Source organism: Pogona vitticeps, chromosome 6 (assembly GCF_051106095.1).
Source record: "Pogona vitticeps strain Pit_001003342236 chromosome 6, PviZW2.1, whole genome shotgun sequence".
Taxonomy (NCBI): domain Eukaryota; kingdom Metazoa; phylum Chordata; class Lepidosauria; order Squamata; family Agamidae; genus Pogona; species Pogona vitticeps.
Window position 1 is genome coordinate 109403523 of NC_135788.1, and position 27254 is coordinate 109430776.

General features: G+C 44.3%; 3 protein-coding genes across 4 annotated transcripts; 2 read left to right on the top strand and 1 right to left on the bottom strand.

The window, feature by feature from the left end:
* The first annotated feature begins 321 nt into the window (after positions 1-321).
* GRWD1 (glutamate rich WD repeat containing 1) lies at positions 322-8314 on the top strand. The gene is made up of 7 exons (XM_020798865.3): positions 322-606; positions 2981-3098; positions 3227-3395; positions 3636-3849; positions 3964-4106; positions 5396-5593; positions 7344-8314. The coding sequence occupies exons 1-7, from the start codon at positions 381-383 to the stop codon at positions 7653-7655; spliced, it is 1380 nt and encodes a 459-aa protein (XP_020654524.3). The 5' UTR covers positions 322-380; the 3' UTR covers positions 7656-8314.
* A 117-nt stretch (positions 8315-8431) lies between these two features.
* TSEN34 (tRNA splicing endonuclease subunit 34) lies at positions 8432-15327 on the bottom strand. The gene is made up of 5 exons (XM_020798866.3): positions 15212-15327; positions 12934-13214; positions 11623-11791; positions 10318-10572; positions 8432-9264 (listed from the first exon to the last, which is right to left on the bottom strand). Exons 2-5 carry the CDS (start codon positions 13180-13182, stop codon positions 9077-9079), a joined length of 861 nt encoding a protein of 286 aa, XP_020654525.2. The 5' UTR covers positions 13183-13214; positions 15212-15327; the 3' UTR covers positions 8432-9076.
* Positions 15328-15365: 38 nt separating this feature from the next.
* On the top strand, positions 15366-26592 carry MBOAT7 (membrane bound acylglycerophosphatidylinositol O-acyltransferase MBOAT7). Of its 2 annotated transcripts, none has more exons than XM_020798877.3 (8): positions 15366-15730; positions 17979-18063; positions 20150-20279; positions 21387-21513; positions 21616-21772; positions 22853-23213; positions 24203-24388; positions 25078-26592. In XM_020798877.3, the coding sequence occupies exons 2-8, from the start codon at positions 17988-17990 to the stop codon at positions 25457-25459; spliced, it is 1419 nt and encodes a 472-aa protein (XP_020654536.3). In that variant the 5' UTR covers positions 15366-15730; positions 17979-17987; the 3' UTR covers positions 25460-26592. The 2 variants fall into 2 exon arrangements, with proteins under 2 accessions (XP_020654536.3, XP_020654537.3); XM_020798878.3 differs by having other exon boundaries at positions 15603-15742.
* Positions 26593-27254: the final 662 nt, after the last annotated feature.

The following is a 27254-nucleotide window of genomic DNA, read 5'->3' on the forward strand; positions in this document are numbered from 1 at the left end:
CTGTGGCCAGCATCTTCAGAGGACTCTAGCTTTATTTAATACACTGTTAAAATTACCCAGTGGAAATTATGTCTCACTCTACCTTTTTGAATATTTTGAAAATACCAAAAAAAAAAAAAAAACACCCACCCTTGCACATTTCCCCTGAAACTTCTTCCCATCGTCAAAATCAGAGCGCTACCGAGGAAAGATATGCCTCATACCACATCCACCTTCAAGAAGTCCCCTTAACTATCCCTGTTCCTTGAAAACCAGAACTTGTTGCGGCCTCTCCTACTCTACAATTAGTATCTCTATGTTCAGTGTCCCGTTCAAAGAGACATAGCCGGAAGTGAGGGCTGCTGAAGCCGGAGCATGCGTGGCTTGTGCCCCTTAGTAAGATGGAGGACTCAAGCACATGGGACGTGGGTAATAGCAGTAGTTCTAGCAGTTGTGATGAGGAGGCAGCCGATATGGAAGTGGGGGAAGAAGGGCAAGAGGAAAAGAAGGAGCAGGTGAAGGCTCGAGGGGGAACCTACGTTCCAGGGAAGGGTCCCCCTCCAGCGCCTGGAGAAGAATTGGTCATGGATGAAGGCGCCTATCGGCTCTACCATCGTGCGGGTACAGGTGAGAAAGAATTTTGGGATCCTTCTGGAGACTGTTTTGGGTTGGAGTAGGTTAGAGAAAGCCCACCAAAAATGCAAGACTTAATGGGTGCATTGGCTTGGATTTGGCTGCATGCATGTAATTCAGGATTCGGGGACGGTTCCCATAAAGCTTGGATTCACAAGGATGAATTCGTTGCTAAAGGTGTGGAACTCGGATGTAGAACCACGATTCTCCCGAGTCCGCGATCTCCGTTATCTTTCACCATTGGCTCTGTTGGCAAGGGCTCGTGGAAGCTGTGGCTCAACATCTGGACAGCCACATATTACTCTCTACTGGGATAAAACAGCCTTCCCCACTCTGGTGACTTATTGAATTACAAGTACCATCAGATTCAGTTGTGTGAGCATGCACTATGGGAGTTATAAGGTGACCCCCTCCTGTTTGGGGAAAAGTTGGTTTAGAACCTCATTAGCCACAGGCATGATGGGAGGATTCCCACTTAAGTTTCAGGGGAAGGGAATATTTAACATGCTTAAACTAAGCTCCAAAGGGAACAAGAGTGTGTGCTAATGTTCACTTGAAAAAAATCAGTGGCCCCTTATCCTTCAATCTATGTCTATAGAGTTGTGACTGCATAAAGATGCAAAATCGACACTGAACATTTTTATTCTTTCATTTATTTATTCGATTGATTGATTGATTTTTATACCACCCATCTATGAAATTGTTACTCTAGGCAGTGTACAACAAAATATAATGAATGTGTATTATAAAATCAACTACAAAAGACACTAATGGACTCTGACAAGATAGCACAAAGTAAAAATTTCCTCGTTCGGTGTTCTTCCTTCTCTATCTCCTTTACTGGGGAGGTGGGGAGGAGATTCTTAAAAGTGCAGAGAGATGGCATTCCACAAAGAGGGTGCCACTGATGAGAAGGCCCTCATCAGAGCCTATTTCTGGTTGATGTTTCAGGGGCTTCTCTAGAGCACCTGCAGGCATGCAACAAAATTTGGAAGAAGACTATGCATCTGACTTGGTCATAGTGAGGGTTCTTACCACTGTCAGCTGTTGTGAATACCCCACCAGGAGCAGAGAGATATGCTTGATTGAGTGAGTGAGTTATAGTACCACACAGTAGGATTCTTTGCACCCAGTCATATACTGTACTCTGTATCTGTACATGGTAGGATCCATCTGATTGTTTGTATGTGCTGCGAATAAGGTATGTTTTCAAGCAAAATAGGATAAAAGTCAATATCATGCTTGTGGTCAGTGTGTGTGTCTACAATGCTACAGTATATGCATTTATAATGGTTTGATGCTGATGCTGTAGTTTTGTTTCCATGGCAATATCACATGGAATCCTAGCATTTGTAGTTTAGTAGATCCCAACATTTTATAGGAGGAACTCACCAATTTAAGAGGTATCAAAATTGCTATTACTGTTTTGGGGGGACGACCCTTGCCGCAAAGAGTGAAGTTCGCAGCTTGGGGATACATCTGGACCCGGCGCTTACCATGGAAACCCAGGTGGCATCCGTGGCCCGCTCCGCCTACTTCCATCTATGGCAGATTGCCCAGCTGAGACCGTATCTTGATGGGTGGGCTCTCACCACTCTAGTCCATGCGCTCATAATCTCGAGATTAGACCATTGTAATGCTCTCTACGTGGGGCTGCTTTTGAGGTTGATGCGGAAACTTCAAATGGTTCAGAATGCAGCAGCCACGCTCCTTAGTGGGGTGAGGAAATATCAGCATATCTCCCCCACTGTGGCTGCTCTGCATTGGCTGCCCATTTGTTTCCGCATTGACTTCAAAGTACTAATGATGACGTATAAAGCCTAAACGGTTTGGGACCTCGATATCTGGCAGAGCGTCTTCTCCCACCTAGTTCTACCCGAATCACCCGACATAGCCAGCAGGGACGGCTGAGGGGCCTAATGCCGAGAGAGGCCCAGAAAGAAAGAACAAGAAACCGGGCCTTCTCGGCAGTGGCCCCTTGGCTCTGGAACAGCCACCTGACAGAAATTCATCTGGCACCCTTGCTGGATGTTTTTAAAAACCATTTGAAAACATGGCTTTTCAGGCAGGCTTTCCCTCCAGTCAATTAAACTGACTTTTACCTTTTCTTTAATCTTTCCATCTTGGCAAGGATTTATATAATAGTTAAAAAATTTTGATGTTTTAAATGTTTTTAAGATGTTGTTTGCTATGTTTTATGTATGCACGCTGCCCCGAGTAGACTTTGTCTAGGGGGCTGGGGTAAAAATAAAATAAAAGTAAAGTAAAAAGTTTAGTATGGAGGCCAATATAGGGCTAATACAGAGACTGTTGTAGCAGAGGTGAATGCTAATACCCCATCTTCTTTTCTGTTACTGCCACACCACAGGTGCTCCTTGCTTGAGCTTTGATATTTTGCGAGATGCCCTCGGAGAGAATCAAACCACCTATCCGCTCTCCCTCCTTCTCTGTGCTGGGACTCAGGCTGAAAGCGCCCAGGCCAATAGGTGAGCGTGTGCAGTAAGGCTGGCTTTCAGCATGTTGATAGTAATCCCGTGTCGAAATTGGTGTGAGAGTCTATAAGACCCCATCTGACTCAACTTTTAATGATCTTCCTCTTCTGCCAACTCCACAGGCTCATGGTGATGAAAATGCACAATCTCCATGGGACCAAACAAGGTGACAAGGATTCTTTGGAATCGGAAAGCAGCAGCGACAGTGAAGATGATGAAGATGACGAAGAGAAGAAACCCCAGCTGGAACTGGCTATGGTTCCCCACTATGGGGGCATTAACAGAGTTCGGGTATCTTGTTATTTATGTTACATTAATGCCCCATTTTCCTGTTGAGGAGCTCAGGTCCCTTGTCATCCTCCCCTCCTTTCTCCTCACAACAAACCTGTGAGGGTACCCAGTGAGTTTCATGACCAAATGAGGCTTTGAGCAAGTATCTTTTCAGAGCCACATTTGATCTTTTTGCTCCCTGTGTTAAAATTCTTCACATTAATTGTCCCTCGTGTCCTTTTTTTTTTTTCACCGTGGTAGGTGACAGAGCTCAATGAATCACCGATCGTCGCGGTTTGGTCTGAGAAGGGGCAAGTGAGCATCTATGATCTACGGCGCCCCCTAGCAGCTGTGTCCGACTCACAAGCCATGGCAGTTTTTCTACGAGAGGAGCAGGCCAAGATTAAACCCATCTTCTCATTCTCAGGGCATATGACAGAGGGGTTTGCTATGGACTGGTCCCCTAAGAAACCAGGTGATCGCCTGGGAGGGAAAGACACATTTCTGGCATGAACAGGGGGCAAAGTAAATAAAGGAGCCAGACTGTATGGTCTATAGTTCAATATATTTTGCATCTCATCTTTTCCAGGTACTCTTCTGACAGGCGACTGCAACAAAAATATTCATTTGTGGACACCCAAGGAGGATGGCTCATGGTTTGTAGACCAGCGGCCTTTTACAGCCCACACTGCATCTGTGGAAGACCTGCAGTGGTCCCCGAATGAAGCTACGGTGAGTTGCAGCCGGCTGGATGCTATGTTGGATTTGATTCTAATCAAATTGATTTAAAACACTACACAGAAAGACTTATTTATATCAACCCTCACCCCAAAATGCGCTCTTGCTTGCAATAAATAGAATAACTTTTTTTTCCATAATGGACGTATTTTTACAACATCCTTGCCCTATCTTGTTTCCATAAAGTTGCTGTGCCAAAGGAATCAGCATCAGTCAAATAAATTATTCAGGGTACTCCTGGAAGTTCTAATTGAGAGACAGATGGGGGATGAACCTGTTTAACTGGAAGACTGATTAGTCACAATAGAGAAAATAATAATAATTTATTTGGACTTGCAACAATCCCATACATACTGTACTTACCTGGGTGTTAACAGTATGGAACACATTGGGACTAATTTGTGATTAAAAGGCAAGGCCCATCCTGCAGTCCTACTTATTTGGAGTGAAAGATGCACTGTCTGGTGGGATTTGGGATTATCTACCAGCCTCTTCTGCCAGCAGAAATCTGCCAGGTGATGCCAGAGATTTCCTGGAAGAAAGACCCAAAAAGATGTGGAGAGAAGAGTGAGGCAAAAGAGGCTAAGCAATTCATCTAACTCCAAACCTCCTGCCAAGAGCCACAAGGCTGGCAGAGTTAAATCAGAATGTTCTTCTTAAGGAATCTCCAGCATCTGTAAGCTAGGAGTTTAAATTGAGCACAGTTTAGTTTGGCCTGTGCCAGCTCTGTGGGTCCTTGCTCATTTTGGACTGTTTATTTGTACTATTGCTTTTGTTATTCTGTTGGTTTTTTTCCCCCAAACCCAAGTTTCTGGTGTTCATTGAAAAGAATTCATGGTAAACATGGCCTAAAATATTTGGCAACTGGTCCAATTCTTATATCGTTAGGAGATAACTACCTACAAAATCAGGGTTATCTGTTTCTGTCTTTTGAGTTCAGTGGTTCTTCGTTTGCTTTTTGTACTTCTGTCCTACCGATTCTGGCTGAGAAAAACATGTATTTTGCAAGGACCTGTAATGAAATGTGTAGTGACTCTGTTTCAAATAAATCAGTCCACATAAGTGTTGTTCTGTATCGTGTTATTCTGAGTACAGATTTTGACTGCCTAGATAACAGATCTCATTCGGAACCATAGAGCCTGAATTCTGATACTAGTTTGTGGGAGCAGAGAGTGTATGGTGATAAGGTGTGGTAATAAGGTGAATCTATACAAGTATACTAAAGTCTAACAGAAGGGTTATCACCATGTTTTGAATAACAAACTGTTATTTTCTCCGTTCAGGTTTTTGCTTCTTGTTCAGCGGATGCTTCCATTCGGATCTGGGATATACGGGCAGCACCTGGAAAAGCTTGCATGCTTACTACCAACCAGGCACACGATGCAGATGTCAATGTTATCAGCTGGAACCAGAACGAGCCCTTCATTGTTAGTGGTGGCGATGATGGGGCCCTAAAGATCTGGGACCTGCGGCAATTCCAGGTTAGATCATGGCTTCTTACTGCCAAATATATAAACAGAATCTACCTTCTCTTCCATTCTACAGTAGGACCCCCTTACCCGTCAGGATCAGTATGCACTGATTCACTGATCCACAGTCTGAAAATATTAAAATCCCACATATGTTTCTAACAAGGAAGTTACCAGAACTGGCCATGAGAAAGAGTGACAGACCATGCTCTGTATAACGTTTGCCATTATACTGTTCACTACAATCCATGTTTTTCAGTATCTCTGCAAGGGGAAAACTTGGAACCAATCTCCCATGAATACAGGGGTCCTACTATAGAGGTTCTTCTAGAGTTTGGAATTATTTACTTAAAAAAAAATACAGTTCCCAAAATCTCCCAACCAACATTGCATGCAGGCTGGTAACTACTGGAATTGTCGAAAAACCTAAGGTTTCCATGGACTAGCTTTTTCATAAGTCATGGCCCTCACAGTCAGACAGACTTCCATGTTTCACCAACACAAGTAGTGACTTGCACTCAGCCAGAGGTAGACACTCTCAGTCAGATTGTGGACAATTTTAAAATTTGCCAGCAACCTGAGGGCCACACTCCCAAGGACCTGGCTAAAGAGGTAAATTTGCATCCTTAATTTTTTTTTAAAAAAATTAAATTCAGTGTTTATGAATTATAGAAGTTGCTACAGTGGATATTTGTTAGGCATGGGATTTTTTGGAATTCATGGACTACAGCCTGAAGTAGTATGCAGGAATTACCCCAGCCAGACTTCTGTGGGCTTGGATCAAGAAATGGACATCCAGACAGGTGTTTTCAAGGTTTTAAAATACAGTGGTGCCTCGCTTGACGACGTTAATTCGTTCCAGCAAAATCGCTGTAGAGCAGAAACGTCAAGCGAAATAAAAAAGCCCATTGAAATGCATTGAAAACTGTTCAGTGCGTTCCAGTGGGCTGAATACCTGCTTGTCCAGCAAAGATCCTCCATACAGTGACCATTTTCGGGTGCCTTTAAACGAAAAATGCCTCCTAAAAACAGCGGGGAGCCATTTTGAGCAGCCGGCAGCCATTTTGAAAACCCGATGATCAGCTGTTTTGATCGTCGTAATGCGAAGAATTGGTTCCCGAAGCAGGGAACCAATCATCACAAAGCAAAAAAAACCCATTAAAACATCATTTTGCGATCGCAAAAACATTGTCATGAAGCGGATTTGTCGTTATGCGGGGTTATCGTTAATTGGGTCACAACTGTACTACAATCAATTCAGACTATTTTCATCCTGTAGAGAAGAAAAATAGGCAGGTGGAAATGATCTTTATGGGAACTCCAGGGGATTATGAGTCTAAAAATTATTGAGAGCTTTCTTGTGCAGAAAATCCTGAATTCCTGCAGATGTCTGGGGATTGTGGTCTGTGAATTCTGAAAATCCAATGCCTAGTGTTTTTTAACTGAAAAAATGGGATTAATGAAAAGGTAGAGAAGTGTGTAGATGCTTTTGGACTACGAATACCAGAATTCCCCAGCAATTATGGGTTGCCTTGGGAATTCTGGGTGGTGTAGTCCAAGCTGCACAGCCCTCCTAAAAGGGGGGAGGTTAACTCTTAACACCTTATGATGGCCAAATGTTTTAAAATGGGTTTTTGAGGAGCCTGACAAAATGTGGCAAAATTATCCCCATACCCCCAACAGGGCAACGTTTTTAAAAGGGGGGGGAGGACTGCAAGGGATTCACCCTGCACTCAACCATACTTGTCTTGTCTCTCTGTAGAAGGGCTTAGCTGTGGCCACCTTCAAGCAGCACACGGCGCCCATCACATCCGTTGAATGGCACCCTACCGACAGTGGCGTGTTTGCAGCCTCTGGGGCAGACGACCAGGTGACTCAATGGGACCTGGCAGTCGAGCGTGACGGGGCAAGTGAGGCCGAGGATCCAGCTTTGGCCTCCATCCCACCCCAACTACTATTTATTCACCAAGGAGAGAGTGACATTAAGGAACTGCATTGGCACCCACAGTGCCCTGGCACCCTCATCACCACAGCTTTGTCTGGTTTCAACATCTTTCGAACCATCAGTGTCTGAGGAGAAAGCTGCCAAGATGGCTGCTGTCCCGAAGTCCTCTCAGCTTTCTGCTGGGGCAGCCTATAACCACCTGTTCACAGTTTCCTCCTTCAAGTGGACTGCTGCTTCTCCTTCCAAAGACCTTCTGATCTAAATGAAGTAATTATTTCTACTTTGGGAGTAGAAGTCTGTATAACTCGCCCCAGACTAAGCTGTGCAGTCTCTTGATGAGGTTATCCCCCCTTTCCTCTTCTCCAATTAATGGATGACAATGATCTGAAAAACCTCTTATCTACACTAATTTCATAGAGTTCTTTCCTAATTCCTGTGAGCAATGTGGATGACTCAGCCCTCGGTCAAGCGCTGTTATTCTGCTGTGCAGGAGCAGAGTTAGCAAAATGGGGAAGGTGCATCTTTCCACATGTGGTATTGTAACTCCCATCGGCCCCTTTCAGGATGGCTGCTGGGAACTGTTGTCTTAACAGCTGAAAGGCACTGTTTCCCCTGCTACAGATTAGGACTTGAACCATCCGTTTGGTATAATTTATAAAACTGTTAGGTCCTGCCTCTGATGCTTCTGTGGAAGTGGAACCTAGCCCTTTTGAAAGATGAAGAGTTTGCAAAGAAGTATATGTTCCACTAAATGTAAATTATTTTATTTTTTTAAATTCTCTAATCAATTCTGCTCCTGACTATTCTTATTTTGTATCTGCACAGTGGATAGAGCACTCTTAGTCTGCTGGTTTCGCCACTTAACTCAGAAATCCAGGAAGACGGTTTCACCAGATGAGCTCATCTGATTTAAGGAATGTATCTTTATTTTTTAAAGGGAGCTTCCCCACGAGTGGTTTTATATGTTAAAATTAAATCATGCTGATGAACATCACACATCCCACACCTCTTTCAGTTCCACATCCCTTGGATACCCTCTCTTTGAATATCATGATCCCTTTGTTTCCGTTTGTCCTGAAGAGGCACCAACACACACAGTTCAAGACAAGATGAAAAAAAAAAATTTGTGCTGCAGCAGAAGTGTGTCCAAACTCTGCTCGAGCACTTTCCCCCTGCCCATCAGCTGCCTATTATTCCCATCATCCCTGAACAAGGAAGGCTACTGTACCACTCTTACAAGACCCATTACACATCAGCAATCACTGACACTAGGTCTGGGAAGGTATAGCCATCCAGATATTGGCTTGCAAAACTCATCAGCTGTAGCCAAAAGAAGACATAGTGAGAGATACCAGGACTTGTAACCCAAGTACACATGAAGGGTTACACTTCTGCATATCTCTGTTCATACCATTGTGATGATGATGAGAGCCAGAAATGGAGAGCATAACCAGTAGTGACCACAGGTCTTGTTCAAGCCCGACCCAACACTGGCAGCTCCTTGCCATTCCTCCTTTCCCCTCCGTCGGCCAGCAGAGGCTAGGGTGTTGTCACTGCATCCCACTCCACTGTAAGGATGTATAGACTGCAGCCCCATCCTGGTCCACTGAACAAAGCAGAACAGTCTTCTTCACATTAGTGCCCAGGCGTCCCATGCTGATGATGTCACTCAGGGCGAGGGGTGTATCTTTAGAAACACAGAGGGCAATGTAATGGGCGTGGAACCGCATTGGGTCACCTGTTAAGAGTGGAAGGGAGACGTTAGCATGGGACAGCCTCCTTCAGCATAAGGATAGGCAAATTATCCCACCTCCCCTCCCCATGTTGGACTGCAGTTCCCTGCATCTGCTATGCTGGCTAGGCAAACACTGATAGGCATAGTTTCACAACATGTGGAGGGCTGTAGAATGATCCAGGATAAGGCTCTGGCCATGGAAAATCCAACTGTGTGATCCACGCAAAGCACAAAAAATTAAATCTTCAAGGCAAATGGGATTTCTCTTTAAAACCAGATACATTATTTTCCAGTGCCACCCTTCCACAGTCTGGGGGTTAAGCTATAGCTTCTATCATCCTCAGCATGTCCACTAACTCCTAACACATTAGCTGGGAGGGTGGCATGGGAAAAGTGCCCATCTCTTTCTTAAACTCCTGCTTCCTTCTCCTCCTTGAAGACTGCAATTTTGCCTTGGCCGTTTCATACGTTAGCAAAGGTCTTCCCAACAAGACACTGGAGCAGACAGAGAGGAGTTATTCAGACCCACCTTTGTGGGCTGTGAGCTGCAAAAGGCTGAGATACAGCAGTGCTCGAGATGGGCATTTCTTTCTTTTAAAGATGGAGAAGGAAAACCTTTTTGCTCCCGAGGGCTGAAGCCTCATCTATCCAGGGAAACATGCCAATGATGGTGGTGGTGGGTTTCAAAAGGAACATGTCTCTTGTCCCATCCCTTTGATATTGTATCCTTCTCTCCCCACACGCATGTGGAATTAGGCTGAGTTGGCAAGCTGCCAACCCTTCTTCGGCCTGCCTCTTCACTATAAATTCTTCTCCTGCCCACCCTTTGAGTCGTAGGCAGGGAAGACCTTGTTTCGATGCAAATTTAGCTCACTCCTGGGGCAGGGATGAAAGTGAATGATGGCTCTCCAGCTGTTTTTAATTTGCCTTTGCTGCACATGGGGAGCTTTTGACTTTTCATTCTTCCCTTGAAGAGGCTCGCTGAGGAAGGCACGCTCTGACAACCCATCTCCCTTTTTGGTGATTCTCAAAACCCCCCTCCAAACCTGCCTCTACCTGGATAAACAAGGAAGTCGCCCCCAAATTTGCTCCCACTGGTGATGTAAAAGCCCTGTTCCCAGAGGTTCCGGAAAATGCAGTAACGCATCTCATGGTCTGGTTGTCCAGCGTAAGGCCAGTCCTCAGAGGGCACGCGCCAGTCCACTTCCTCTTCATGGCCTGGGTGGACCCGTTCCGTTGGGAGCTGGACCATCATGGATTCTTGAGGAAGCACAAAACCAGGTTCCAAATCTGCAAGCTTTGCAGGAGGATCTGGAAGTGAGAGAAGATGTTATTTGGGACATCTCATAAGGACCTAAATAAACCACCTGCGTCCCAGTATGAGGGCTGAGGATATTGGGAATTGTAAGGGGGGGGGTCCTACTGCACAAGACAGCAAAAAGAAATGTGCAGATGCAAGGGAATGCATGAGAGCAACCCTGAGTCCAGTTGTGTGTGGTCCTTCAAGGCTTGGAACTGCACAGATGAACCAGCCCTCCCTTTGTCCCATAGCACAGGGCCACCACAAACTGACCAATCCAAAAGATTTTTTAAACCCTAGTCTCCCTACACTGAAACTGGCAAGGAGATATGGAAGACAAATAGTCACCTACCCATCCCCAGGCGGGGCCACTGTTACGAATGGCACAAACTCCTTTTCTGAATCCACTTCTAGAGTGACAGATTAGTAAATAACAGGATTCAACAGATATCATCCTTACCTCAAGAACCCTATTACAGTCGCCATAAGTCAATGACAGCCCATAACATAGTTTGAACGCATCCAATATGCTTCATTTCTCAGGAAAACTAGCCATTGCTACAGAGGTATGCCACCTTTACAGAACTAACTGACAGGGGAACGTCGATTGGAAAATAGGAAGGTATCAATTTAGGTGTTGATTAGAAGAGGAAATACTCATATAGTCGCTAAAAATCACTCAGAAGCACACTCTATTCTTCTGGAGATCCAATCAGCACAGCGGAAAAAGGAACTGAGGGGAATCTTAGCATGTGCTCCACAGGGGAACGTCCCACTAACTTTGTACTTTTAAGCTCTAAAATCTTCCAAGACATTCAGCGCAGGGACAGAACAATCCATTTGTGTGCATTCACAGAGGCCACGAAGAACAGCTGCATCCACCCCAATGATATTGGACTACAACACCCCTAATCCTCCATGCCGGCTAGGGATGGTAGTAGGTGTCATCCAACATCATCTTTAATTCATGATGGGAAAGGCTGCGCTTAGCTGTTCTCATAACCTCTGGGGGTTTCCTTGCCAAATGTGGTGTTTCTTGCACAGTAAACAGCGCCACTCACTTTCATCTCCTCCTTTCTCGTGCCGCTTTTTTGCCCGGCCTTGAGCTATACGTTCAGCAAATGCATCCAGCATGGTCTTCTTCTGTTCAGCAGCAAGCCGAAGCTGTTCCTGATAACTCTCCTCTTGTTCTTTCTGATAAGCAGCCACGTCCTGCAGGGCCGAGATGTCCTGCAGACACAGACGGAGGTGTTCAACACTACCCGTGTTCAGCACAACACCATCCCCTCTCCTCACCTCCATACTCTTGAATAATTCACAGTTCAAATCAGGACTGAACTATACATGCAGCAAAATGGAACAGACTTCAGAGGGTGCCACTTACATAGAAACACCAGTAAGCTAAGAACTAGCATACAAAATCTAGAATCTTTATAGTCACATTTTTTAAAACAAGAAGCATTTTAAAACTGCACACACACCTGCCTGTCCATGACCTTATGGGGATTATACCGGAGACCTTTATTTATTTATTTATTTATTTATTTATTAAAAATGTAAAAATGGGTAAAAATAAAAGGAAGAGTATGAGTATTCTATACCAGGGGTCGTCAACCCCCCGTCCATGGACTGGTGCCAGTCCATGGGCTTGCTGGAACTGGGCCACGGATACAGATCTCTGCCCCCCCATGTGGTGGGCATGTCATGCTCACGGGGAGTGTCACGCCCACCCTGGGCATGTCGCGCCCGTGGTGGGCATATCATGCTTGCATGAATGTGACATGCCCGCCGTGAGCACATGCCCCCTGCACAAGCATGACACGCCCCTGTGCTCGCACGGGGGTGCCCCCACCCCCCACACACATGGAGCTTGCTCCCCCCAGCCGGTCTACGGCCCCAAAAAGGTTGGGGACCGCTGTTCTACACTACATGTTTATAAAAATTCTGCAATCGTTTTAGCTATGATCCATTCTCTGCTCGGAACACACTTGGGAAACCACAATTTGATGCAGATGCCAAGAAACCTGTTGGCAATTTCTCAGGCTACCTCCTGGAAATATTTCGCAGAATGGGAGAATGACTATTAAATCAGGATGTTCACAATGTCATATCTTGTGAAGTTCAAATAAGAAAAAGAAAGAGAAGCTTGGGGACCATTTTCTGCCTAGAAGGAGATATGCCACCAAAGAGCCATGGCCTCTTCTTTAAGTAGGATGATGGGAACTGAAGTCCCATCATCCTACTGGAGAGCTACACTTCCCCCACTCCTGCTTAAAAAAAGACTTTGAAACTTTCTGGGATGTATCCCCCATTTTTATTCCAGGATACAGGGCTTTTCCTCCTTAAGAAGACAAACTCTGAGAGGTCATCACCTGGCCTGCATCATCTCCACAGGGTTCGGACACTGGGTTTTTACGCAAAGTTGCAAAACCCTTTTCAACCAGCAGTCGGGCTTCTTCTGGGAGTAACTGCAGAGGAAGACCCAGCCGCACGTTCTGCCGAGGTTTCCGAGCCAACGCCCCAACCAACATGCCAACAATGTGATGCTCTTCCCGGATCCGCCGCGCTTCTGCGTAATTCCACACAAGTGCCTTTCCCTCCAAGATGTGGATTTTAATCATGCCTGGCCCTGTATTGGTGCTTCCCTGAGAAGCTGAAAGAGGAACAAAACACAAATATATATTATGATAGGTATTCATTTGCCTTTGATGCAGTGAGAATATTAGCCCTCCTGATAGCTTTACTGAGGTGAAGGCTACTGCCTGCCTGTGGTTCATAAATGTACATATATTTGAACTGCTAGGTTTGTAATGTATGTTGATTGTTGTACTATTTGTAATGGATAACGTAAATCATGGAGTACTATGAAAGAAAAGCAGGGTTTAGTCTGGCTGTTTCATTTCATTAGTCGACCCATTTGCCAAAAGACAATTTTGCCCTCAAACTCAGTCATTAGTTCAATATCCAATGCCTAATCCTCCTTGCACAAATGAAAAGGCAATACTGTAGCTTTTTACTAGTCTTGCTATCAGCAGGTGTGATCCTTATGAACTGGCTAAATCAGGGGTCTCCAAACTATGGCCCGCAGGCCACATCTGGCCCAACCTGCCTTTTTATCTGGCCCGGGCATAGGAAGAGGAGGGAAGGAGGACCCAAGCGATCCCCCACCCTCACAATCTTTGCAAAGACAGTGGGGGTGGGGGATCGCTTGGCTCCCCCTTCCGTCCTTCGGCCCTCGAAAATGTGTAAAATATATGATGTGGCCCTCATACTGAAAAGTCTGGAGACCCCTGGGCTAAACAAATATGCTAGAGATCAGAACTCAGCACTCTCCAGAGGATCACTAGTGTCAGCACCCGCTGAGTAGTACCCCACTTCTCCTCCTGAGCAAAAAGCAGCAACAATGGCTCTCCTCTTTTCCCACTTATCCTCACAACAACCCTATGCTTGTGGGTCTAGCTATTACCCAATGAGTTGCAAAGGCCAGTAGCACCTTGAGCCTGGATCTATCAAATTCTAGGAGAATAATCTGGTTGCTACACCACAGTGGCTAATGCCAGGTTAGAATGGAAAATGTAAAATTGCAACCGCTACAGACTCTGATAGCATCACTTCTGCTTTCCACTAGTAAGCCTTTAGTCATCTGTAGGGCAGTTCAACAAATAGTATTGTGATAGAGAAACCTTCCATCCCAGAGTTGATCCTGGTTGAAATTCACTGTTAAATTCTTGCCACCTACAAAAATCAGGGAATTCAAATGATAAAATGCAATTTATTTAAAAGGCATACTCCACTACATAGGATTTCTTTCAAGAAATGTATATATCATTTTCTTAATTAATATGCTACATATGTATGAAAGATTTTTTCCTTGTAACGATTTCCACTGGGCCAGCAAAAATGTTGTCATTGTATGAGTGTTCAGATCAGTAATTTAGGGAACCATATCTTAGGCATGAGGTTGGTAACTTGGTGCCCTTCAAATACTTGGACTGCATGTCCCATAATTCCTGACCACTAACCATGACATGCATGGCTGATAGGAGTTGTAGTCCAAACTGTCCGAAGGGCAGCACATCCCCTACCCTTGCCTTTATAAAAAATGGCCCTCTTAGGGTCAGGCTGCATTCCTATAGCACAGTTAACCTTGGTGAGAGTAAAGCAAGATTCACAGAACAGTCATTCCAGGGTAACTACTGTTCATAGGATTGCCCTCTACATAGTTCATACAGAAGCTGCAAGTTTGCACACTTTTACCTGAGATGCTACCTACTTCCAAGTAGACGTGTTTAGCATTGCACTGACACACAATCGGAAGCAAGCTTCAAAATCCTCAGTCAGGCAATACTGTACAAAAAAAAGGGCCTGATTTCCAGGTAAACCCGCTTAAGGCCGTGCTGTAAACCGTGCGGCAGACTCTCCTCCAACTCCCGCGGCGCTGATCTTTCTAAATATTCCAAATAAATATAAAAACCTCCCAATGATCACCAACCTGGCGCTGCCCGCAAGGTGTGTCAAGACTACAACTCCCACCATCCCCCAACCAGCAGGTGATAGGGGCTGTAATCCAACGGCTTTGGAAGGAAGCATCCTAGCGGAGGATGCTTCCAGAGAACCCGAGAGTCCGCCTGCCCCCAAACACACACTCACCTGCCTTTAAACCACTTTCCCGCCACCTCGGCTTTCTTTAAAGCCCTTTCCACTCCCTTCGCCTGCCGACCCGGGAGCTTCCCTTCTCCTCTTGTCCCCGCCCCCTTGCTCCGAGTGACCTTCCAATCAGCCTGCGGGCACGGCGTGAGACCTTAGAGTGACGGCCGCATGAACCAATGGAGTCACGCGAGGGGGGAGCGAAGGCAGAGCAAACAATGAAGCAAGGAGGCGCGCAGGAACCTTCCCTCCACTTCGTGTTTTTTTTTTGCAAAGGAGGGGAAGCGGTGCAAGAGGAACAGGAAGCCTAGATAGAGGAGCGCAGCGAGCGGAGGTTGAGAAATCCTTCATAAGGTTGCGGAGTCGCTCTCACCGGGAGGTGGCTCTGCCCAATCTCAGAAATGGGTTTCGCAAAAGGCTGACGGTTCCCCCTCCTCCCCAGATTCCTAGGCTGCCCCCCCTTTCCTCCGGTCGATCCCGACGTTTGGACAGATGCACGTGGCTGAAGGACTCTCTTGAAAGGTGGTGAGAGGGGTGATCGTCAGGGATAACGGGGGGCTGAATAGTTTACAAGCAAGGGCCTAGGAAGGGCGAGCAGCTGGATTTACTGGATCAGCATCATGCACGGGGATGGGGGAGGGGAAGTGTGTGTGTGTGTGTGTCAAGCGTGACATAAGAGGAGCATCAGTGTTAACCAGAAATATGTCCTGTGTAACAGTATAAACAGTATATAGTGTGGGGCTGGAAGAGACGAACAAGGGCTTGGTGTAGAAAATCTGGATTGATTGCACCCTTGGGATCTTTTTAATGTCATCACATCTTGGCCATGGAGTGGTATAAGGTGGGGAATCCCTCCCTAGGCTGCAGTTTAATATATTTTTACTCAGGAAGATCACAAGCATTTTTCTCACTTGTTAGTAACAGTGGTGAGGAAGTAGGTGTAGAAATTCATTTGGGGAAAATCACAGGAATAGTTTTCCTCCCCCATTCTAGGCCACCTAAGGAATTTTTGTGAATCTCTCTCCTCCCTTGTTAGTACGTTAGAAAATCCCATATAATAATTATGTCTTGCCGAGTCAATTATGAGTTATGGTGACCATTTCCAGGGTTTCTTAGGTAGAGAAAATTCAGAAGCGGTTTGCCATGCTCTCCTGGGGTTGCTTTGGACCATCCAGCTGGCCCAAGGCTACATGGGCTGCTTCTTCTCCTGAGAGACTGTAGTTGAATCAAGCTCACATCCATCCCTACAACTGGATGCCTAACTGAGTGAGCTATATGCTATTTTGATTAAAAATTCTGAAAATTACCCTGCCAAGGAAACGTGCTTTTTAAAAAAATGCACACAAATCATTAGCCTTTATCCCTAATTCTCCATTTTTTTGGGGGGGAGTATTTATTGGGGATATTCGTAGGGGGAAATTGCACTCTGTACAAATTCAGGGATCAGAATGAACAAGCAAACCAGAACCTAGCAGGGGTTAAAATAGGCTTGTCATTGCATTTTCCAGAAAGAACCTTCAGCAGGCACAGGAGGCAGCTTTTCAGCAGATATTTTGAGCATCACAGTTTTTTCCCCTTCTGAAAATGGCTTAAGTGCTCCTGGTACTACCCACAATTGCCAATAAGTTATAGTGCTTCTCTTCCTCTCCAGTAAATTCTGATTTCCTCCTAACCCCAGGTTGATAGACAGTTCATCCTATTACTAAAAATTATTTCAGCTTTACTTCAGATTCTGTGCATGTTTTACCAAAGGAGTATCTAATTTCACCTCCATTTTCTACTTTAGGCAGATTTTCTTACAGATTTACGTATTTTGTGCTTTTGTTTTGAAACCTTTCTTTTCTTACTGTGCTCCGACCTGCATGTATTCCTCTTTACAAAGTGTAGTGGGACATAATGCTCTGTAGTGGGGCAGAGAAAGAACTATATTTCATCCACATCTCACTTCTCTCTTTTCTTTCCCTCCCACTTCCCACTGTTCTTGCTGCATCCCCTGATTTTTCTCTTTATTCCACAACTCAGTCTATTCAGGATTTGTAGGTAGGATTTTGGACAGAGGAGTCTAAATCCTGCAATTTCCCTGGGTAGGAAAAAAGCATGGAACCGTGAGAATGTGCATCAGGCATCCTAGGTTTTCTGGAGCAGTGCTGTGTGTTTGTGGCATCTTTAGAGAGGCACTTGCTTTTAATCTGGTGCAAGGATTCCTACTTAAATATAGAAAGTATGGGTTGGGAAGCGATACACAGAATTAGAGAGACAAGGACATGGGCACAGAGCCACTGGAAGCAAACAGGGTGGAGGTGGAGTATCTTGTGCAAGAATCTGGAAACTGGCCTTGGTGTGATCAGCTGCAATACTTGCCAGTGAAAAAAGGAGGGGCAGGGCTTAAATTGTGATCTCTGTCCTTTCACCAGGTGGTCCTCAGTTATAATCTGCAGAACTTGGAAAAGTTGCTTTTTAAATATAACTCCCAGAATCCCTCCAGCCAGCATTTTTCAGGCTCTAGAGTTGTTGTTGATGATGATGATGACCCCTCAGCATAATTTGACCTTCCCTCCAAGATCCCAAGCCCTTGATACATGAACTCTTGTGTCCTTTTGGATCACACTAATGTGCAGTTCGAAAGCTTGCTTGCTTCCTATTTCCCTCTTGCCCTTATAATTATTATTTCTTCATTGCCTACAAGGCCAGGGTCACATTCTTCTGCCTGGTCTTTCTGGTCTTTCCAGCTTTGATCAGTGAAACTTATATTGACTGTGTATCTTTCCAGCCAGCCACGATGACACCTGAAGAAATTCTGTACTTGGCCATACTTCTCATCTCCATCCCCATTGGCTTCGTCTTCAAGAAAGGCGGTGAGTACGCCTGTAGAGAAACTGTTGTGGATTCAGGAGGGCTAAGCCATCAAGCTTTCCCTTACTGTTTATGGCTTGCTTTGTTTGATGAGCTGTTGGACCCTGGGCTTTAAGGAGAGGAGTTCCAAGGAAAGAGTTAAGTAGGTTTTTGTAGCCTTCTCCCATCACTGAACTGTTGTGTGAAAGGAGAAGTTGTAGCTGGGCCTAGAAGTCTACTTTCACTTTGGAAAACTGCATTTGGGTATTAAATGTGACCTACTTTGAAGGTGGTTCACTATTCATTCACTTTTTTTGCTGGGGGGAAGGGGAACTAGGGACAACTGGTGTGTGTAAAAATGGCTGAACTTTGCCTACCCTAAAGGATCAAGAGATCTTAAAGGTGGAAGACTTTTTTTTTCTTGGTGGGGAAAGGGATTGTTTAGGGCGGAAAAGTAACAAGCAAACAGCAGAAGCTGCCTAATGCCAGCTGAAAATACAGTGGTGCCTCGCACAACGATTGCTTCATACAACGATGAATTCACACAGCGATGGGTTTTTTTTGAGGAATTTCCCCCATCGTTTAACGATGTTCTCTGTGGGGGAATTTCACTTAACGATGTCCCTTTTTGCTCATTTAAAAGTGTCTTAAAATGTTTGAAACCTGTTTTAAATGCTTGGATTCCATAGTGCACCTTGTGAAACATGTGCAAACTTAATTTGGTTTTGTTCTGAGTCTTCATTAATTTTTGGTGAATTTTTTATTTTCCCCATTTAAATCAATTGAATGGACAGTTCAATGCATTTAAATAGGGAAAACAAAAAATCACCAAAAATTAAGGACGACTCAGAACAACACCAAATTAAGTTTGCATAGGGTTCAGGAGGTGGGCTAACGATTGCAAGCATTTAAAACCTGTTCCAAACATTGTAAGACCCTTAAAAATGAGCGAAAAGGGACATCGGAAAGGACTTCAAAAGCACTGAAGCCGGCTTCAGTGCTTTTGAAGCTCTTCCGTTTTCGCTCATTTTTAAGGGTCTTACAATGTTTGGAACAGGTTTTAAATGCTTGCAATCGTTAGCCCACCTCCTGAACCCTATGCAAACTTAATTTGGTGTTGTTCTGAGTCGTCCTTAATTTTTAGTGATTTTCTGAATTTTCTCTCATTGGAATGCATTGGACAGAAAGTTCAATGCATTCCAATGAGAGAAAATTCAAAAAATCACCAAAAATTAAGGACGACTCAGAACAACACCAAATTAAGTTTGCATAGGGTTCAGGAGGTGGGCTAACGATTGCAAGCATTTAAAACCTGTTCCAAACATTATAAGGCACTTTTACAGGAGCGAAAAAGGACTTCGCAAAGCCATTGAAATGTATTCAATACATTCCAATGGAGGAAACATTGTTTCACTCAATGATGTTTCCTATGGGTTTTTTCACTTAAAGACGGCAATCCGTTCCAATTGGAACGGATTAACCAGTTTTCAATGCATTCCTATGGGAAATGGTGTTTCACAGAACGATGTTTCACACAACGTTGATTTTTTTGGAACCAATTAACATCGTTGTGTGAGGCACCACTGTATTTCTTGACCTAGCTCAGTACTATCTAAGGGTGCTTTTGTTGCTGAACTACAGCTCCAGATGTTGACTATGCTGGCAAGGGATTATGCAGCCCAACATTTGAAGGATAGCATTTAGCTCAGCTGTGACCCACTCAGAGTAAGCCAAAGTGGTGGTAGCAACTCTCCAAGTTCTTTGGACAGAGGTCTTTCCCATTACCTCCTATCTGGGTCCACAAATAATTGGAAGCCAGGGTGTGGTTTGGTGAATCCTGTTCTATTTCTAGAAAGAATTTTTGTTTGTTTATTTAAAAGTGTGGTTTATTAGCCAACTGAACTTACAGTTTTGTGCTTGGTGCAGAAACTCTGGCTTGTTTGAATCTTGGCTTGTTATGTTTGAACCTTGAAGAGTGGCTTGCCTCTGACTTGTTTTCCTCAGCGGCCTGCCCTTAAACAGAAGCCGACAGAAGCAGTGAGAAAACGAAAAGGCCAGAAATAGGAAAAAACAACTGTTGTTGCTTACTGTGTCATCTTTTTCTTTCAGGGCCAAAGGTCAAGCAGTTTGGAGGGGCAGCTGTGGGACTTGTGTTGACATTGGCCACGTGCCACATTCACACCCTTCACTCGCTCATTACTATCCTGGGGACATGGCTGATTATCAACCTCTCTCCTAGGTAAAGTAGCAAACCTGAGGAATTCTGGTCTGGTGAGCTAGAGTGGCCAATGTTCGACATTCTGGGTTTGTTTTAGAGACCCTGTAAGATGAAGTATCTTTGTTGTCTTGAAGAGGACTCTGATCAGGAATTTACTGCATGAAATTCTGTGTGGTTGGCATTTCTTTCCATGGGAAGTAGATGGTGATGATGATCTATTTGATTAATAACCTGCATTTCTTCCAGAACTCACTGCAGTTCACAACAAATTGAAAACAGGTCAGAAGCAACTTGATAGCACATAATGAAAACAACAGTTTTTTAAAACTTAAAAGATTATAATTATAGAACACAATTAACAAACTAGTGACCAAAATCCTATTGGTTATTTAGGCATAAGGGCAGTGTTGCTCAGAGTGGCAAATTGCTGCTAGTTAGCAAGCCACTGTTTGGTTTCTTCATTGTGTGCCAGTCACTGATCCACAACAAGGAATGCAAGTGGTGACTTATTCACTGTTGGCATTTTACCACTACAGTTCACAACATTGCTCTTAGGCTAGTGTAACTAACCAATGGGATTATGGCCATAGCATTACAACTCTTATTAAGATAGCAACACTTTAAAGAAACACTTCTTAAAAAGGTACAGCAACATTAAATATCACTTTCTGCCGAAAGGCTGCCTAAATAGAAGAGGTGTCCATCTGCAGACGGAAGAGCCACAGGTGAGGGGCTAGGCTAGCCTACCGTTGACAGGCAATTCCACAATCTGGAAGCAGTTACCCAGAAGGCCCTCTCTTATCTGTCAGGTCTTAAGCACAAAGGTTTAGAGTCAAGATTCCTGAGACTTTACTAGATTATAATATTGGTCAATGGGAAAGGAACATCAAAAACGGGGTGGGTTGTAAGCTGGGTTGTGACTTGGTGAATTCTGGCTTGTTCATGTTCACTTATTCCCATGAAGAAATTGTGATTTCCTAGCCAGTTCAAGCCACAATCTGAACCCATACTTTTGTTCTTGGCATACAAAATTACAAAACCTATTGCAAAGATGTGGTTATACATATAAAGGGGTTTAACTTGAATAACTTGAAATTTCAGCCTCTTGTATTATTTTATCCATACCAGGTCTTGCCACTATTTGACACTCGGATGGACCTTTTCCTACCTGCTCTTTTTCCGCACAGTGACGTCCTTTGACCTCCCAGAGCCAACACCTTTCACCAATGCAGTGCAACTTTTACTCACGCTCAAGGTAAAAAGTGCCATGCTGTGTTCAGGCAGACACATGAGTTAAAGGGAGGGCTGATCCACTAGGAAGTCTATATCCCATGGTTTTTTAATCTTTATCTGCCAGATGGTGAGCTTAGCCAATGAAGTACAAGAATTTACTGCGGCAAAGAAACAGGAAGTGACATCCTTTGCCAAATCCTCTGTGATCGGTGTGATCCCCAAAATGCCCGGATTGGTAGAGATCCTGTGTTACAGTTACTGCTACGTGGGGCTCATGACAGGTACGCAAGTTACCTAACAGTTACCAAGCTACCAAACCAGTGTCGAAAGAGTGGGGTGAACAATGTATGCAAACCAGCATATTTTGTGCTATACATGTTTCGATGTATCCGTGCCCCAACTTTAACAAGCATGCCTCACCCACCCACCCCCAGTGCTTATCTAAGGAATATACTGGTCTTCACATTAGTCATCTTTACATATGGCTTCAGTTAGCCTGCTCTATCCTTTATTGTTTCCTTTCCCCACTGCTGGAGCAGTACCGAATGACTGTATGTCTGCTACAGCCATAAGGATAACAAATTGGAAGCTGTGTTCCCGCAGGTTCTGCTTGTATCATGAGATTCTGGGAGAAGACTTGGGGCTCGGCAACTGTGAAATGCTTGTCCTGCATCCAAACTACAGTGGTGCCTCGCTTAACGAGCACACCGTTTAACGATAAATCCGCATAGCGATGTCGCAGTTGCGATTGCAAAAGCGCTCACATTGCGGTTTAGATAGGGCTAAAATCGCATTGCGACGATCGGTAAGCGTTTCGCTTACCAATCTTCACATTACGATGTTTTTTTAAACAGCTGTTCAGTGGTTCCAAAATGGCCGCCGGACGCCCAAAATGGCCGCCTCAACCATTTTCGCGCCCTTACCGAGGGCGCGAAAATGGTGGCGCTATGGAGGAACATCCCAGAACGGTGAGTTTAGGGCCCCATAGGAACGCATTGAACTAAGTTTAATGCGTTCCTATGGGGTTTTCCGTTCCGTTTAGCGATGTTTTTTCATAGCGACGATTAATCCGGAACGGATTAACGTCGCTATGCGAGGCACCACTGTACATATATTCTTAACCAGAGCTTTAAATTTTTACTTTGTTTGGAGAACATCTCTCAAGAGTGTCCCAGCCGGCATGGGCTTTGGTTGTACTGGATATGAGATTCTGGAACCTGTAGCCTCAAAAAGTGGTTTTTCCACATTCTGCCCTTAGTTTATTGAAATGCGCTGTGTCATTCTCCACTCTACCCCAAGTCTTTTGGACACAATCATCTCTGTTTAACTCGGTGATCTGAATCTCGCTTTTGTCTGTCCAGGCCCATTTTACCGTTATCGTACTCACTACGATTGGTTGAACCAACCAGATTCCTCGGCCATCCCTAGCTGGCAACCGCTGCTTTCCAGGGCGAAAATGATTCCGGTTTTTGGCGCCTTTTTTCTACTGGTGTCTCACTTCTTCCCTCTGAGCTACGTTCGAAGTGATGTCTTCAGTGAACGAGGATTTCCTTTCCGCCTCTTCTATATGGTGCCCATCTTTTTTGTCTTCCGCATGCGCTTCTATGTGGCCTGGCTCTGTGCAGAATGTGGCTGCATCGCAGCCGCCTTTGGTGCATATCCGACCACTGCCAAATCGCGGTCAGGTGGGGGACCCACCATGGAATATGAACCGCTCAGCAGGTGAGCCATCTGAAGTTCCATCTCTATTACGAAGTTGCTTTGATTTAGAGAAACTTTACATACCGTATTTTTCTGTGTATAAGACTATACTTTTGTCTAAAATCTTTAGACTAAAAATTGAGGGTCATCTTATACACGGAAGTAAGCTGAGGAGAGAACAAAAACAAGTGGAGAGGAAAGCAGGGATCAAAACGATCCTGCAGCGCTTTGATCCCTTTCCCCCTACACTTGCTAAGTCCTACTTAGATTCCTTAATTTTAATTAGAAAAGTATGGGTGTCTTATACACGGAAAAATATGGTAAATACAACATATAGAGACTTTCTGTTCTTCAGCTGCCAGTTTTTTGCTGCTCAAAGGGTTGTGGGTAGTGGAATAGCCTGCGTGACTACATTCTGTCCTCAAAATCTGTTTCATATTTTAAACCCATGTTTGTGCACATTTTATATGGTTCTGTTTGAAGGTTCTCGTTTATAATCCTATAAGCATTTTTAAAGAATTTTATTTTGGTTAGGAAAGAGTGCTACTAAAAAGAGCAAGCAGAGCTTCTGTTCCCTATAGTAAACTCATACATGCTTTCCTCCGCACATCTTCTGTCTTACTTCACTGCAGAGGTGGTGAAAAGTTTGCATTGTAGATGTTTTTACTCTACAACTCCAGTTGGGTTCACCCATAAAAGCCAAATGTACAGGATGTAACCCAAAATATCTGGAGACCCAGTGGTTCTTTTCTTCCTGTAATGGAGGGATGGGCAAACTACAGTGATCTGAAGACATTGAATACAGTATCTTAAGCACTGAATATCTTTCTTCATGGCTCCTCAAAATCCTGATAGGCCTTTGCTGGAGGAAGGGACATCCTCCGCTGGTTAAGAATCACTGTTCCAGGCAGTATTCAAGCTCAGCTTCATGTGGTGTGCCTCACAGTGGTCAGTTCTAGAGATTACAGCTGCATTAATGTTTCTTGTTTTGTTTTCTTTTTTCTTGTAAGCAAATCAACTGACGGGGAAGTGTCCAGCATCACCTATGATTACGAGACAATAAAAAACATTGATCCACACGGCACAGACTTCTGCGTCAAGGTGAAGGATGGCATGCGTTATTGGAATATGACTGTTCAGTGGTGGCTGGCACAATACATCTATAAAAGTGCACCTGTCCGTTCCTACGTCATGAGGTGAGTAGAGAACCCCGGGAGTATGGGAGAAATGTAGAAAGATTCAGAACAGAGAAAAGAACTTCTTTGGGGTTGAATCATAATCTTGCTGTCAGCATGAGGTTTGAGGATAGCTTGGGTTGGCATGGGAGTAAATTCTGGAACAGTAATGGCTTGATAGGAAGATTGGCAGAATACATCATTCTAGAAGTGTTGGGCACTGAAACGTATATTCAGATGAGTGATTTGGGAGGATAGTAATAAGAAAATGAGTAACAAGTCAAAAATAAGACAACTGGTTTGTGGAGTACAGTAATGTTTTGAGATTTAGATAGAGCAGGGAGTTAACAGGGAGAACTATAAAACGGAGGGGTGGTGCTTTATGATGAAGGTATTCCATGCAGCTTGTTTTAAAATGTGGAACCTGGCCTTAAGAGTGGGTCAGCTCAGAGAGAGGTATTTGAGCGATATAGTTGTGAAAGCTGTCCAGCCTGTGGTGGGCAAGTTGAAAACAAAATTTGGAGAATCAGAGCATACAAAGGGTGTTATAAAAGGGCAGCAGATGATTATGGAGTAGCTAAACCTAACAACAACAAAAATGGAGGAGCAATGGATTGATAATGGGAAGGCATGTAAAATATCCTGGGACAGGGGGCAGGTTGGCACATAGGGAAAAGAATTCTAGGAGTAACAGTATATTTTCTTCTCAGGAGTGCCTGGACTATGCTCATCTCTGCCTACTGGCATGGGATTCACCCTGGCTACTACCTCAGCTTCCTTACTATCCCACTATGCCTTGCAGCTGAGGGAGCAATGGAGAGCGGGCTCTTGAAGCACCTGTCCCCTTCTGGCCGTCTCTATGGCGATTGGGTGCAGTGGTTCCTGAAGATGAGGGCTTACGACTACATGTGCATGGGGTTTGTACTGCTCACCTTTGAGGACACCGTTCAGTACTGGAGCTCCATCTATTTCTGCATCCATGTGGGGGCAGTGGCATTCTTCCTGCTGGGGAAAGCCTTGGGAGTCTGGAGGGAGCGAGGCTCCAAAAAAGGCAAAGATGGAGCTGCAGAAAACCCTCGACGGCAGGAGTGACAAGGTTGAAATGAGGTTGACTTAAATCCCCAACATGAGCACTTCCGTCAGTCCTGGAGGCCAGGCGTATACTCAACACAAAGACTATTTTTAAAAAACTTGTTTCACTGCTGAAGTTGTAGTTAGGAGTCCATGAAAAGGAATGAGGAGTAGAGTTGTAAGGTACCTGCTCTTCCTTTGCTTCCTTACTATAGGACTTACGGATCCCGACACCTGTTGCTGTATGTGATGGCAGTAGTGTGTCCTCTGGGGGAGGGAGAAAACCTAACATCTAACCCCTTTATTTGCTGAATACTCTTTCAACGTTTCACTCCCTTCCTAAAAAGTTTGAGAGTTCTGGTTCATAGCATCTCTCTGCTCTTAAACATGGTTCTCTCTCTCTCTCTCTTTCTCCTTCATTTTTGTAAACTCCCAACCTCAGCAGTTTTACAGAGAAGCTGGGGCTTTGCAATAAGGAGCTGAGCTCTGTCTCTTACCTGCTTATCAGCACTCCATTCTGTTTTCATAATTTTTAGTACCACAGTTGTATCCTTGAAAGAATACGGGGGGTTTGGAAAGGGGAACTGGACGCCGGAGTTGGAAAAGCTGCTGCCAGATCAAGTGTTTGTAGATACCTCTGTGCAGTGAAATGTGTAGAAAGTCTTGTCAGACTCCTACCAAGCCCTGAATCAGTGATACCCACCAAGCGAGGGTGAGATTCTTAGAGGTAAAAAGGCATCTCCAGTCCTAAAACCTGGAACAGCAAAAGGATGATACTGCAGAACTTGTATTTGCTTATTTAATAGTGGAGAACTATTCGTTAAGAAAAACATTTTGCATGTAACGGCGGCTCTGACTAGGAACTTAGGGTTCATGAATGTTTGGAAGCTGTTTCAAGCCACAATATTTGTGTTACGTTCTGCAAAATTCTGTTTAGGAAACCCATAGCTTTGGAAAATACATGTTTCAAGATATGACTCCTGAACGTCGAGTTTTCCACTGCAGAAATCCAAAATGATTTGTTTATGCAATTGTGCCTGACTCAAGGAGGGTAATTTCTTTATATCTTAAGGGAAGATCAAATGTGAAACTATAAACATACTTTGCATCTAAGGGGAGGTCTGAGTGAAAAAATAAAATTTTTGTTAAGAATACCTTTATGTGTTCAGTTCATTGTTTATTCTGTAGATGGCAGTAAAGAACAAGCCACTGGCCTTGAAAATTTTGTCTTCATTCCTCTGGAAAAACAACTTGAATTGAGTTGTTCTGTTTCATAGAACCAACTGCAGTGTGTAATTGGAAAGCGGAATGATAATAGCAGTGAAATAAATCCCCCCCAATTCATCAACCACTTCTAATTTTTCCCAGCAAATTCAAAACTCATGGTTTATTTTGCACTTCTGCTACAGTCCCAGAATCCTACCCTATTTTTGTCCTACAAAGTCACATCAATCGCTCTCCTATTTTTTCTGTTCTATTCAAGCTCTAGTTTTGAAGTAACCATTATACTTCTTTTATCAAGCCAAATTGTTCCCAAGTTTTCCATATGGCATATTCCAGGATGGTAAAGGTAAAGGTTCCCCTTGACATTTTTAGTCCAGTCGTGTCCGACTAGGGGGCGGTGCTCATCCCGCTTTTCAAGCCGTAGAGCTAGCGCTTGTCCGAAGACAAGTTTCCGTTGTCACGTGGCTAGTGTGACTAGGAAACGCCATTTTACCTTCCCACCAAGATGGTACCTATTGATCTACTTGCATTTACATGCTTTCGAACTGCTAGGTTGGCAAGGAGCTGGGACAAAGCGACGGGAGCTCACTCC

What these genes read in the sequence shown, in the direction of transcription:
- GRWD1 (XM_020798865.3), top strand. Translation starts at nt 381, where the DNA reads ATGGAGGACTCAAGCACATGGGACGTGGGTAATAGCAGTAGTTCTAGC. An exon ending in CTACCATCGTGCGGGTACAG is followed by an intron (nt 607 to 2,980) that starts GTGAGAAAGAAT and finishes GCCACACCACAG; the next exon opens with GTGCTCCTTGCTTGAGCTTT. An exon ending in GGGACCTGCGGCAATTCCAG is followed by an intron (nt 5,594 to 7,343) that starts GTTAGATCATGG and finishes GTCTCTCTGTAG; the next exon opens with AAGGGCTTAGCTGTGGCCAC.
- TSEN34 (XM_020798866.3), bottom strand. Translation starts at nt 13,182, where the DNA reads ATGATTAAAATCCACATCTTGGAGGGAAAGGCACTTGTGTGGAATTAC. An exon ending in CGAGAAAGGAGGAGATGAAA is followed by an intron (nt 10,573 to 11,622) that starts GTGAGTGGCGCT and finishes TCTCACTTCCAG; the next exon opens with ATCCTCCTGCAAAGCTTGCA. An exon ending in CGACTTCCTTGTTTATCCAG is followed by an intron (nt 9,265 to 10,317) that starts GTAGAGGCAGGT and finishes CACTCTTAACAG; the next exon opens with GTGACCCAATGCGGTTCCAC.
- MBOAT7 (XM_020798877.3), top strand. Translation starts at nt 17,988, where the DNA reads ATGACACCTGAAGAAATTCTGTACTTGGCCATACTTCTCATCTCCATC. An exon ending in AACTTTTACTCACGCTCAAG is followed by an intron (nt 21,514 to 21,615) that starts GTAAAAAGTGCC and finishes TTTATCTGCCAG; the next exon opens with ATGGTGAGCTTAGCCAATGA. An exon ending in GTCCGTTCCTACGTCATGAG is followed by an intron (nt 24,389 to 25,077) that starts GTGAGTAGAGAA and finishes TTTTCTTCTCAG; the next exon opens with GAGTGCCTGGACTATGCTCA.